Raw genomic sequence first — 14,602 nt, forward strand, 5'->3', positions numbered from 1 at the left:
GACTCGACAGCAATGAATATGGGTACTTCTTTCATGTACCACCCTGTAAAATACAGGATGAAGGCAAAATGGGATACAACGAAGTGGTTAAAAGCCTGAGCCTCCAAGTCAGACACCCCATGGCTAGGTCCTGGCTCTGCCAATTACCAGCTGTGTGACATTTTGGTTTCCTCACCTGTAAACATAAACATTCTCAGAGTTGTTGGGAGATTAAATGCTGATGCTTAGAATAGGGAAACCCTGGTGGCGTAGTGGTTAAGTGCTATGGCTACTAACCAAGAGGTCAGCAGCTCGAATCTGCCAGGCACTCCTTGGAAACTCTATGGGGCAGTTCTACTCTGTCCTATAGGGTCCCTATGAGTCAGAATCAACTCAACGGCAGTGGGTTTGGCTTTAGCTTTGCTCAGAATTGCTTGATGGCAACTGACCACAAAGCACAGGGCCTAGCACTCCGTGAGTAGTCCCCAAGCCTGTTAGCGAGCTCACAGGAGGTTCCCCCCACACCTGATTCACAAAGGGAGTGTTGTCTGAGAAAAGCTGCTGGCCTGTGCCACAAATTCCTTTCCTGTAGAAATGGAAGCGGATCTATTACCAGGCAACTCAACACCTCTTAGGCCCTCTCTAAGGGGGCTGGCATAGCAATTAACATTTGCCTGGTGATTTATGGTTTACAGAGTGCCTTCAGGGTTATAACAGTGGAAAGAACGGGGCCTTGGAATCAGGAGATCTTTGTGCACAGGCTCTGCCTCCTAGTCTCACCCCAAGGCTTGCAACCTTGGGCAACTCAGAAGTGCTAAGCCTCTGGCTCCTGGTCTGTACAATGGGAACTCTCCTAACCGCCTACCCCAAGCTAACAGTCAATGGAATGTGAACTTGGGAGTTGTCATCCCATTTTCTCATGGCTTTAATTTCCAACAGACTCCTTGAGCAAAGGCTTATACACTACCCCTAGTGAAGGAATGGACAAAAATTGTTTGAGTCTAGTCAAAGTCACTGTCAGGCTGCCTGTCTCCATATCTCTTTCTTCACACACACACACACACACACACACACACTCCAGCCTGACACCTCCTTCCCAGGTATCTGAAAGGCAGGTGACTCTTGAATCTCGTATCTTCCTTCCCCTAGAATCTTTTTTTTAAGAAACTTCCTACAGTAAACAGCACCTGGGTGATGACCTGTTTTGATAAAAGCCCTGAGGTTGAGAGACCTACGAAGAGTCTTGCAATCCAGTCATGGCCAGAACAGGAAGGCTACATCGCTCTGAGCCAGTAAGGAAAGGTATGAGACCCAGCCTCCAGACATGGCCCAGCTTATCTCCAAACACCTGGATTTTTGGCAGCACTCACAGAAATCTGATTAAGACAGGGCAGCCAGCCAAGATGCTAAAGTGTATATGGTCCATCTGCTGCCAGGGCAGCACATTATCCTAGATAACATTCACCCCCAGAGGAGGGACATGGCCCTGTGGTGCAGGAGAAAGCACAGGGCCAGGAGGCAATCTTGTCCCAGCTCTGCTGCTGTCACCTGGGGCAGAGGGGAGTCATTTGACCTTACCAATGCCCCTCAGCTTAAAGGGGGCAGTGGACCAGACACTCTCCACTATGCTATCCCGCTTACCACATCCCAGTCTGGGATCTACCCTTAACTTGCTTTCCATTCCATCTGCCATAAGGTACGTAAGAAGCTGAAAGCACCACAAGAGGAAGAAGTAACACACCAACGTAAGGTAGTAGAGTGGTACCATCATACTGAAGCTTCATCCTTTGTTTCTTCCCAGAGGTTATCTGATAAACTCTCTCAGGTTCTGTAAACGCTCTCAGCATCTTCCAGCAGATATCAATCCCAAATTACAACCAAGGATGTACTGTGTACATTTCCCAGTAGTGTAAAAATGGACTTCTGGAATCCCAGACATACTGGGTGGCAACCAGAGTGTCACTTCCATGTTGAGGAATTAGCACTGGGAGACAACACAAGTGAAGTTCTACTAAAACACCAGAAGGGTAAAGCTGTTGGAGGATTTGAGTGGGTGGGGAGTTAGGAAGACGTTTGCAGTCTTTGTCTCAACCTTGTTTAATAGCATTTCAGTGTGCAGGTTATGACTTCTCATTCCAGGGAACTGAGCTCCACTTTCCACACCATTTGTTCTGCATGTAAATATTGATCTGGACAATGCCTGAAACTGTTTCCTGGCACCAGAGTGAGGCATTACAACACATCTAGGTAAACATCCAGAATTCAGCCACTAGTTGTTAATGAACTGAGTCCATGTCCTTCACTGATAAAAGAAAACACCAAGTTTAGTACTTGAAGCACCAACTCTATGCCAGTTACGTGGGAGGCAGGCAGAGGCAAAGAAAACATACAGGTGCTCACAATGTAGCAGAAAAAGGCAGGTGAAGGCTAATGCAACCCAGAAAGTACACTAACAGAAATAACGGGAAGAGGGAGGTGGCAGGTGCAGGGGCCTGGGAAGCCAGAGAAAATGAGAGAAGGGGTGACATTATAGCTGGGTATTTAAAAGCTGACTGCATGGTGGGGGTGTATGGAAGGAATCATGTGCTCTAGAATTAGAAATAGGCCAGCTTGGCAGAAATTGGTAAGAGGCTAGAAAGGTAGACTGGAGCAAGCTGTGAACAACTCCAAACACTGTTGTGTTCAGTCTGACATCTACCCCTGCACAAGGAGGTCTTAAGCAGGTTTTAATGTATCCAAGGGGTATAGATACATCTGTTTTAGAAAGAGCCCTTAGACGAGTCAAGAAAGATAGAGACAAGTGACAAGATTGAGGATATAGCTTGAGCAAGAGCTGAAGGCTAAACCAAGAAGCTAGAGTCAAGGAACACTTCAAAAGGTCTATGTGGTACAAACAAGGAGGAAAAGGATCTTGGAGATGGCTCACAGAAATGATGATACCATAAAATTGCTCTTCGATTGATCCCAATTCTTGTAATGGGAGGGAGAAGTCATTCCAACATTCATCAGCAGCTCTAGATCCAGACAAAGTCTGCAAATGTGAGTAGGAGGTTAGACCAGAGGTAGTTAACTATCAGGCTAAAGAGACTACTTACATGGACGTTGACAATGCCAGGATGAAGGAAGGAGGAAAGATGCAGCATAGATGGTGTGAGCTGGTGGTCGGGGCTTCAGAAGAAATGCTGACTGAATACATGCTACAAGAAAGGAATCTTGGACTCCACACACCTACTGGACTCCAGAGAACACTCATCCTCAGATTGAAAGGTTTAAGGAGCAGAGACGTTGAAGTCAAGGGGAATAAAGATTCTACACAGTGAAAGACAATTTTCTTGACAATAGTTACAGAGGGTACAATAAGAGTTAAAGAAATTCAGCACAGAGAGAGGTCATGGAAGTGGTGGGGCTGAGTCAGCATGAGGGCCAAGAGATGAGGGCTTAGAAAGGTGTGTATGTTGAGTAGTAGTAATGGTGCACCTGTGGCATTTTTCATACAAGAATAAAGTAGGTGATGGGGGAATAAAACCAATAGCCTAGTGCTGGGCAGGGATATTGTGAACTAGATCAAAGGAATCAGAAGAGAGTTGGTCACCATGCAAGGTCTATAGTATCTCTTTATACCCTCGAAACATCAACTATTCAAATATCACTAGCTCACTAATAATTCTTTAAAAACGTAAAGACACCATGACAGTAGCTGTATATAGTATGGTTGGAGTTATTTTGGTTCCCTTATTGAAAAAGAGTTTGAGGCCAAGGTCAAGTTCAAGAGAGCCTGGCCTTTAGTACTGAATCAGACAACCCTTTGCTGTCCAATCGAGTCCAACTCATGGTGACCCTATAGGACAGAGTAGAACTGGCCCATAGGGTTTCCAAGGAGCAGCTGGTGGATTCGAACTACCAACCTTTTGGTTAGCAGCCGAGCTCTTAACTACTGTACCACCAGGGCTTCTGAATCAGAAAAGGCGCCAGTTAAGACAGATCAGGTAAAAAGTACAACACCTACCATAAGTATAAGCCGGAAAGTTGTGATTAAGAACAGCTCAGTTTAAATTAGACAAGAGCTTCGGAGAAGATTCCAAATAGTAAGAGAATGATGGCCCCCAATGTAACTACACACACATTCTTATCCCCAGTCCAGAGAAAGCTCAGTATTTCAGGGAAGCATGTGATGTTGATAATGTTAACAACTGTCCACCACCATTAGACATGTTCCTCGTAACCTAGAATAAACTCACCATTGAGGAGAAAAAGGAAATGAACATAACTGACAAGTTTTTTTTTTTAATACATTTTTATTTCTCAAACTCAAAGCTTTTATTTCATCAAGTTCTAACACATCTTGCATTGACAAGTGATTTCATTGGCATCAAGTAAGAAGGTTAGTGATAGCTGACAAAGAGGAACCCCCCTACATCCTAGGCACTGCTAAGAAAAGAATATACACGAGTACAGAATGATGAAAATGCTTCCAATTTAGTCTAATCATGTCTTACTTTTCATCTATACTAATCTGGAAACCAATGGCTGCTTTAGAAAATTAAGTAGAGTTTTATCCATTTAAAAAAAAAAAAAAAAAACAACACTTGAATTTTTACAGAATTTACAAAGCCCACAGGTCCCGATTTTTAACTACTTCCTCTTTAGTGGATGATCTTCTCACCTTCCTCTGCAAACACACATGAGGATTTGCACCAACTCTCGCTAGCCCAGGCAAAACTCCAAGTGTTTTCTTCAGCTTACACTTAAACTATTTTTCTTAAAGTGATAGGTAAATGAGATTTAGGCACTTGAACTCACGAAATAGCCCTTTTCCTTCCTGATCCTCATCTTACAAGTCTTCATAAATAATTCTGAAAAGTTGACAGGCTTTTTGTTTTTAGTACCTCCCCTACACACCTCCCTTGGTCCTCTGAACTTAATTGGCTGAATTGAGATATAACACCAGCTATGACATTTTGGTCTCTGCCAGGTTACAGATATGAATCTCATCTTGGAAACTTGAAGTTCTCTCAACTTAACAGAATCCACCCAGAGGACTGCCCCTAGTGCAGAGCCCTACACAGATACCCAGGAAGAAATGATCCCAGTGAGTGAAAGAGTTTCTTTTTCAACAATTAGATAACTATAATTCACTCTCTAGAAGAGGACGGTCGAGCTAAGAATCTAGTTGCATCCTAAAACAAGGCACCAGAACTAGAAAGTTAACTAGAAAGGAGTTATTCCTAAAGCCAAGAAGTTGCTTTCGAGTGGCACCATTTCCCCAACTTTAACAAAGCAGTACTAGTTAAAATTCTAACCTACCATGAAGGTAAGGGGTTAGTGCTAGAGGGGAAGTTCAAGGACAGAGTCAAAACTTTAGCAATCTGATTATTAATGTACCACCATCAAACTCAGGTTCATATACAGCTTGCTGTGACTCAAACCCCAGGGAAAGATCAAACTGGGGAAAGGAGGCGGTTTGAATGCCAAACGACATCTGTTCCGTCTACATGAACCAGCATCTATCCAACTCTCCCCATCCACCAAGTCCTCCCTGGTTGGGCCATGTCACATCCCACGTGCAGTCGGTGACCAAGAACTCTAATATGAAGGTGTCAGTGACACTGAGCTAGTTTCAAAAGTTGAAGTTGTGAGTGAGGAACAGAGTCTTACTGCCAGTGTAAGATTTAAGGGTGGGACCGAAGTTCAAGTCCAGGAATTTAGTGAGTGCCCTTCTGCCAAAACAAGGGGAAATGGTACCATTTTAATCTCACTACTCTTCAACCTGATTCCAGGAAGCAGGCTGGAATAACAGGCCGCATACTTGTAAAAACAATCAGAAAACCATGCAGAATCCTGAAGTAAAGGAGAGGCTACTTAAATTTAGACAAGAACTTGCACTTGAACTTTAGTGCCCTCTGGTACTGCCGAGTTTCATGTTACTCAAAACACACAAAAGGGGAACCACTGGACTCAGTACAAGTTCAGAGTGCCCTGGTGCTTCTGTGAGAAGCATAAAAGGCAAGTTTTAGCTGGAATTCTCGGACATCTGAACTTCAAGTTACCTGGTCTATTCCGAGACTGGCAAAAGGCAGGTAGAGTAGGTGGAGATCACTAGAGCAGGAGTTGTGTTTTGAAAAGGTGCAGCTTTGGCTACTGCAATCGTGTCTGAGCTGCAGGCAGCCTTTTACCCGATGGTTCCAGAACACACGTCTACTCTGAAACTACAAAAATAGTTGAGCTGAATAAAAGCTCAGGAGAAGAGACTTCACCATCTTTAACAAGATGGTAAAGACATTCTACCAAGACTCTTACCAAGTCCCATTATGGTAGGGTGGCCACCCTGTAATAGTGGTAAAGAAGTGGGGGGCTGGAAATTTCTTGCAATTTCTGTGTCTCCTTTGACAAGGACTATGACTAAAAAAAAAAAATGACTAGATAGGAGAAATACATAAAACAGAAACAACTTCAAGGACAAACTGGAAATTTAATTACTTGATGCAGTTCTGATCTTATCTTCATCCAGTGCCTCTTTACCCTGATCCCCCAAGCCTCCTAAGTAGAAACAATACTGATGTCTGTAAGAAGCTAGCAAGTGCTTATGTCGACAGCTTCATCACATTTCAAAGCTTTGGTTAAACAAATCTGCCAAGATCTGTCATTTTTTGTGCAAACATGTTGCCATTTGGCCACAATGGCAGCTTTTTTTAAGGTCATGGATGACCAGGTAGTTTTGAGTTTGGCATTCACTCTTCATTGGGATTTACTCCCCCACTGAACACTGAAATGCTCCCAGCCCCCTCACAATGTAGAGCTGGCCTTGCCTCAAAGCCAGTGAATTCAAACATAACTAAGGTTCACAGGGACACAGGAGCTGCTGTACTAACAAGTGGCTTTTATTCACCTCAAGTCACACAACATGGATACCAGCCAAGTCTTGGATTTCAGTCACTTCTGATCAGCCTTCATTAAAGAGGACCAAGACATCGCATTCCAGAAGAAACCTAAACATACACCTTTAGAAAAAAGAGTAACCACTCATTTTCTACTAAGCATTTCTGCATTCAGATAACTTCATTGCTTAAAGCAAGGAGAAAGCAACCAGTCAGGGTTTGGGATTTTTACGGCCAAAGAAGAAAGTCAAAATCAGAAGCACGGATTTGATTATAATAACTTTAAAAACCAAGCTGGCAATATGAAGTGTCTTTGCCCTTGACACCCTAAAGTGATGCTTTCTAAGCTTTCTAAGAGATCCCACAAAATGTTTCAACACACAAAATCCCTTATCTATGTCTACTGGGAAAAATAGTAGCTTAGATCTCTCCCACTTAACTAAGCTTGCTTTAGGCTAGAGAAGAACAATGTTTTCCTTCAAAAAGAACAAGCAAGCATGATCAAATCTACCAGAAGTAGGAAGATCAGTCAGTCACTCAATTCTTCCCATATATGCTGGAATTCATCATTCCAAAGTGCCTTGGTTGCTCTGATGGACACAAGGCCAGACTTAATGCTACACCTCCACCTTCACACAAGCCCAGAGGCAACAGGTTAGTGATTTTAAGCCAAAGAACTCTGCCCACAGAACAGATAATTCCACAGGTCATCCGGGTCTGCAGAAATCCCAGAATTCATTTGCTGTCAGAAAATATCAGGGGGGGAGGAGGAGGGGGAGGGAGAGGGGAATCATACTTTTCATTAAAAAATAAAAAGGCAAGTCATACTTGGAATGTGACCAAAATGTGTTTCCATTCAAAACATGGGAAGACCCTCATGTCAGTTACCATAGTGATTCTAGACTCAGCACAATCCTTGAGCAAACACAAAAGTCAGCCATGAAAAGAGCTGATGAAGGGGGAAAAGAAAAGTCATCCGATAAGAATTCCTCGCTCTAAAGGAAAAAAAAAAGTGAACATTCACATTTCCTATTTACAATCACCCCACCACCACCAAAATTCTACTTTAACATTAGGTTCCACATTTTATTTTGTTTTCAAGTTACATTTCAGGAAACTTAGGTCATTTTTTTTTTTTTTTTTTCTCAGCAATTTCACACAATCCCTTGTGACAGCACAGCATCTAAGCCACAAACCACTTCTTGCCAGATCTCAATTCTCCAGCTACTGGCTTCGGTTTATGGATGAAGGAAACCCTCAGCTCTGCTGATGGGCTAAACATAAGTCCCTTGAACAAAAAAATTAATCACCTGTGCACCCTCATGCTTACCATTTTCTGCCTGACTGAAATTGATATAATAGACTATCAGCGCAACTTTCATTTAACTGCTGAGAACCCCAACACAGCCGACTCCAGGCTCAAGTGAGAAGGAAGACAATCAGCCTAACACTTCTCATGTATTGCCCAAGCTTTTCCCCAATCTCGATTATTGCACAGAGCCCAATCCCCACGTGCTAATGTTGGGACGTGACATGTTACTGTCTATTTTGGAAAGATGTGGATAGGCCATTCTTCCTATAGCATTTTCCAAAGTGGCACTGGAATATGGGCCCCTTTAGGGTTGGCTCATGATATACTGTAGACCCATTCCCATGGGTACACAAAGAAAAAAAAAAAGCAGAATCAGAGCTGAGTTCCCCTTTAAAAGCCAAACACCTACATCTAGAAGGAGGCTCCCCTACCTGAGAGCCCTTGCCCTGTTGGGGTTCCCACTGTGGGAACCTTCAGGTCTCAAGTTTAGTTACAGGGCAGCCAGGTAGGATAAGGCTGGCTGTAGGTAACTGGAGGATGGGCAACATAATAGTTGTTGAAGTTGCCATCACTGACATAAGGAGCTGGCTGGTAGTAACAGGTGACGTTGGTGGCGTTGGGGATGATGTTTTGTTCTGCCAGCACACGCAAGGCTAGGAGGGAGATGAGGTTCAGGGTCTGCCTTCGTTCGTGCCCCATAAGGCACACGGTGCTCTCATTCACCACCCTGCGAAGGATCATGAGGTAGTCGTACTTGCTTCTCTCTTCTTCCGCAAAGTGGTTTTGAAGGTAGGTCTCCAGCTTCCTTTGCTGTTCAAGGATGTCCGGGAAGTCGATGAAAAACCTGGAGCACATGTAACGCTCTAGAGTTTTGATTTCTTCCTGGTCTGTGGGCCTGAAGTCCCGCACAAGGAGGTTGCTGTACTTGAGAAGTCCCCCGCCCCTAATTTCTTCAGGGTTCTTGGTGGCAATCAGTCTGTTCTGCAGGTGGTCAAAGGCTTCCTCAAAGTCCCCATACATGCTCTCTCCAATCACTGTGGGGTGGAAGTGCTCAGAAATGGAGTTATTGGAGTCGTCATAGAAAAAAAGCAAAGAATCCAGAATGATTTGAAAAGAGTCCACACTAAACTCAAACTGGCGCCGGATGGAGTCGACGAATTTCAACTCCACGTTCCTCCCGTTGTTGTTGGAGAGGGAGATCAGGCTCCAGCGGTCAGTGTCCGTGCAGACCTTCACCAGCTTCTGGACATAAGCCTCCTTAAGAGTGACTGGACTGATTTTGAGCTTGCTCACCCCCTCCGGCAGGAAGTTCAGAAGGGAACACAGAACCACGTCTCTAACCAGTTGAAATTCTGCCTCTGTTGGAAGGGCCACATGAAAGATGAGGTCCAGGTCTTTGTAACCCAAGCCATTGTCTTTGACCAAGACGTGGCCAGCTGCAGAGCCATTCAGCCGCACATCCTGCACTTTGATGCCCGCCTCCTCCAGCCGGCTGCGGACAGTCTGAACAATGTCCTTCAGGGTTATCTCCAAGGTTGGAAAGTTGCCTCGTCCATGGATTGGGACAACCTCAGTCAGGACCTCATGCAGCCGGCTAACCTGATCCCAGTTCAGCACACTGAAGGGCACACACTCCCTGGTACTGCTGCTCTCGTCTGCCATCTTGGGGGTTGTTCTTGCCAGGGAAACTGAAAGTTGAGGGGTGAGAAACAGAGTTAGGATTCATTTTTACAAGCAAAACAGCTCATGTGACTTAGAGAAGCTGTTGATTTATCTCAGAACAATTTTCTTATCGAGTCAACTCTGACTCATGAAAACTCCATGTGTGTCAGAGAAGAACTGTGCTCCATAGAGTTTTCAATGGTTGATTTTTGGGATGTAGATTCCCAGGCCTTTCTTCCAAAGTACCTCTGGGTGGATGCAAACCTCTAACCTTTTGGTTAGTAGCCAAGCGTGGTAACCATTTGCACAACCCAAGAACTCCCACTGTGAGGATTAAATGAGTTAAATACCTAAAGAATTGTACAAAATAAATATAAAAACTTTTACTCTACATCAATTTTGATAACTTTATACCTTTACGGGTGGGGGGGGTTGGTGTTTCGGTTTTTTGCGTGTTTTGCTTATGTAGTGGCGGGGGAAGTCAAGTGGGTATGGTTTCTGTTATGTAAGAAAAACAGACAAATTTAACCCAAGTAACCTAAACACAACATTAGCCACAGACCCATATGTCTTGGCGCAATGGTAAAGTGCTTGGCTGCTAACCAAAAGACTGGCGATTTGAACCCACCACTTGCTCTGCGGGAGAAAGATGTGGCAGTCAGCTCCCACAAAGATTACATCCTTGGAAACCCTATGAGGCACTTCTACTCCATCCAATAGGGTGTTTTTTGATTTATGTCTTGCTAATTTTCCCTGTTTTCTACAAAAATTATTTCTCCTGATTTTTGCTCCCAACCATATTTTGAACTAGTTGACATTAACTAAGCTACCACATCCACACACAGAACACAAGACCCACAAAAAAAGACTTTCTTCACTCCGTGATTAAGAAATTCTCACCTCTGGGCTATAGCCACACCGAGAAGTGAGTCAGACCACTCCTGCTGCAGTAGAGCACACTTTTAGCAAGAATTCATGTCCCTCACAGTCCTGCTCTCATGGAGCTTACATTCTTGGGGAACAGAAAGCCAACTGAAGGGTGTAAGTAGGGGTGTGACTTTTTGCTGCAAGTGACAGAACGTCAACTCAAACTAAGTGGAAAAAGGAAATGTACCAGAAAGCTTCTTGATTCAAACCTCCAGCTCTGCCTCAGAGAAGGATGCAAACTTGCTCTCCCTGGACTTGGGGTAAACAACTAGGGGTAAGGTTCTCATTGGCCAACCTTGGTCAGGTACCATCTCTGGGTCCATGCTGGTGGCCAGGGAAAGAGGCTGTGAGAGCTGAAGAAGCAGAATTTTCCAGAAGAGGAGACAAAAAAAAATCACGTTCCCTTCGCTTATATGACCAGTACTTCCGCTATCCAGGGTAGAATTATATAACAAAATTCCCAGGTTAGGTAGTTGAACTGTTCTTCTCAGCAAGCATGCAGGAATGTAGGAAACTTCCTCAGGGCAGGGTGATCTTTCAACTGTATTTTGAGAAAATAGTACCTCCGAGCTACCTATGGAGAAAAAGATTAAGACCAAGGCCTGGGGAAAAAAGCGTCACTTCTCACACTTCACCTGCTTCAACCACAAAGTCTCCAAGTTAATTTTCAAACAAGTTATGCTTGTCAAAGGGTGGAACGCAATGGATCCCTAAATCCATATGTAAAAACAAATACTGATATATTTAAAAGCCAAGGTGCTATAGATCCACATGGGTTGATTATTAGCTAGATGGATACAAAGAGCTGAAGGAAAAGGTCAAGGCACCATCCTTGCCAGGTCCTAGCTGACTGCTGCTTTGCCCCCTCAACCTCACAGACAGCTAAATATCTTTCTGTTGGCTTGTGGCCAACTTCAGTGAACATTTAAGTGAGCAGTTTTCCCATCCCGCTCTGCCTTTCTGACTTGCTACACACACACACAAAACCAATCCTAATGACTTCTGCACTTTCATTGTTTGAAAGCTGCTGCTTTTGAATGCGTGCTGGCACGCACTCTCCTGGGTCTCCAACTTAGATTTCTGGCCCTGCAGTGGTGCCAGGGATCCTTGCTTTATCCACATCTCTCATATCTGTGGGATGGTTGTTAGTGACGGGGTGCTGCTGGGCACACAGAGACAGCTTCCCAGGAGCTCCCCAAAAAGGAGGTGGGTGAAAACACAAGATGTCAAGAATACAAGGCAGTGTGTGGTGTATTCAGTCTGAGTGGTATAAAGAAAACATAAAGGCGAAAAAAGGGGTGTCCCTTGATTGGGGTAAACAGAAAGGACACAGAAGAACTCGCTTAAATTTTCACTTAAGATGGCCATAAGCCAACAGAAAGGTATTTTTAGCTGTCAGTGGGGCTGAGGGGCAGAAGCAGCAGGCAGCTGGGACCTGGCAAGACGTCCAGTCCAGCCACCATGATACTCTCCTCAAGCAGATCATGAAGACCCTTTAGTATCTACGTTAAAACCCGCTGCCATCGAGTTGACTCCAACTCATTGAAACCCCATGTGTCAGTAAAACTGTACTCCATAGGGTTTTCATGGATATTTTTCGGAAGGAGATCACTAGGTCTTTCTTCCAAGGCACCTCTGATGGACTCAAACCACCAACCTTTTTGTTAGCAGCCAAGTACATTAATCATTTGTATCGCAAGGGACCCCAATATCTAGGTTAAACCCGGTGCCGTTGAGTTGAATCTGGCCCACGGTGACCCCACGTGTTACAGAGTAGAACTGTCCCATAGGGCTTTCTTGGTTGTAATCTTTACGCAAGTAGCTTGCTAGGGCTTTCTGCTGCTACACTGCTGGTGGGTTCGAACTGGCAACCTTTAGGTTAGAAGTCAAGCACAAACCATTTGTACCACTAAGGGACTGTAAATTTGCTTAGCTAGCAACAGGAAGTATGATCACATGATCCAAGCCAATTCAAGGAAGGCTAGCCTGGGATGAGTGCGCCCTTACTTGCTAGAGATAAATACTTGTTACTAGGGAGAAAAGTTTCCCTTCAAATCTCTTTGGACAGGGTTAAAGAGCCCTAGGCTATATAGATCACCGCACAAAAACTTTCCTAACTTAAGCAAACCAAACAAAATCTGTGAGGAAATAATTCATGTATATTGTGGCTGGCATTTGGTTCCAGTCAGGTTTGGGACAGAATTTCCTTTTTCCTGTGCTCTGTATACTCTTCAGTACTTCTTTGTGGCCTCTTTTATGATGAGCCTAGGGTGCTGCTGTGCTGACTGTATAAGGCTCTACACAATTAAATTCCAGTGATTACAGAAATTTTGAGTTCTAGCTTTGTTCTGAAACACCACTAGGTTATCTATGATTTGGTGACATAAGATTTGTGTCAGATATGTTGATCCACCCTATGAAAAACAATTTGCTTTAGCCTATGAATCACCTGTTGTACTCTCACAGTACATGTTTACAATACAGGTAGAAGAAGTCACAGAGCCACGGAGAAGTCCCAGCACAATCAGTACTTTGGATAGAAGTAACGATTTTAAGAAAATCTCTGCTAGGCACCTCAACAGAGCAGTAACTGTAGGGATGACTTTTAACTCTTCTGTTGTGGTGGTTGTTATTGTTAAGAAAGTCATCTAAAGTTAAGAGCCAGGACTCCTACTTCCACAACAGTAATTCTAGAGGAGGGGCATCTAAGCTCATTAAGAATCTGATAAAAGCTATGACTTCTTCCTATGTGGTGGCGGGAGGGGGGCGTACATATGTCTAAGAATTTATATAGATATTTTTAACTGTGAACTTATGATAAATCCAATGTCACAATCTGAGACTGAGAATTCTTCAGGTTTCGTTTATATGGGGGAAGGGACAGAAATGTTATAAAAAAAAAATAGAAGTGAGGTATACCAGCCCCATAAGAGATTATGAAGCCACGATAATTGAAACAGTGTGTTACTGGCACAAAAGAGAGAAAATCAGATGAACAGAATTTTTAAAATCTAGAAATAAAACCAAATATATAAGGGGTTTTCATATATATTAAAGGAAGCATTTCAAAACAACAAAGGGAAAAAAACTGAGACAAGTAGATAGTCATCTAGAGGGAAAAATCAAGTTGGCTCCCTATTTCACACCTAACTAAGATCTAGATGAAGAGATTAAAGGTTTAGGTATAAAAAGATGAAACCATGAGAGTACTAAAAAAAAAAAAAAATTGTACATATACACACACACAGAGTAGGCAGTCCTTTCTAGATTATATAAAACCTAAAAGCCACAAAAAATGTACATATTTGACTAAATAAAAATAAAAAACATCTACATGGTAAAAATATTACAATGAAGTCCAAAGTCAGAAGACAAAACTAGGAAAATATTTGTTCATATCAGGCAGACTCATTTCCTGAATAAATAAAGAGCTACTACAAATCTGAGAAACTAGAATCCCAACAGAAGAATGGGCAAAGGACATGAATTCACACATACTATATTCAACCTCACTCAAGAGATAGGCAAATTAAACCTCAAAGTATTATTTTCTGCTATCAGATTGGACAATATCAAAAGGTCCACTGGGCATTGCTGCTGACAAAGGTGTGAGGACGGAGACATCTCTGGTACTCTGCTGGAAGGCTCTCTCTGGAGAACAAGTGGGATTCTCAGTGTTAAGTGACCATACCCTTTGATGTAGCAATTCTACTTCAAGGAAGTCTGTTTGTTGTTCTTAGTCGCCGTCGAGTCAGTTCCAACTCACGGTGGCCCCATTGTGCAGACTAGAACTGCTCCATAGGGTTTTCAAGGCTGTGACCTTTTGGAAACAGACTGCCAGGACTGT

The 14,602-nt window shown here is 43.4% G+C and overlaps 1 protein-coding gene across 1 annotated transcript in view; it reads right to left on the bottom strand.

Annotated features, from left to right (window-relative positions):
* Nucleotides 1-4,541: 4,541 nt before the first annotated feature.
* The window catches only part of TENT5C (terminal nucleotidyltransferase 5C), a 28,244-nt gene continuing 18,183 nt past the window's right edge, over nt 4,542-14,602 (bottom strand). The window contains exon 2 of the mRNA XM_049879975.1: nt 4,542-9,854. Within this exon, the coding sequence (XP_049735932.1) occupies nt 8,653-9,828 (1,176 nt within the window). The 5' untranslated portion in view covers nt 9,829-9,854 and the 3' untranslated portion in view covers nt 4,542-8,652. The remainder of the gene's footprint in view (nt 9,855-14,602) is intronic.

The sequence above is a fragment of the Elephas maximus genome, chromosome 3, assembly GCF_024166365.1.
Source record: "Elephas maximus indicus isolate mEleMax1 chromosome 3, mEleMax1 primary haplotype, whole genome shotgun sequence".
In the NCBI taxonomy this organism is placed as follows: domain Eukaryota; kingdom Metazoa; phylum Chordata; class Mammalia; order Proboscidea; family Elephantidae; genus Elephas; species Elephas maximus.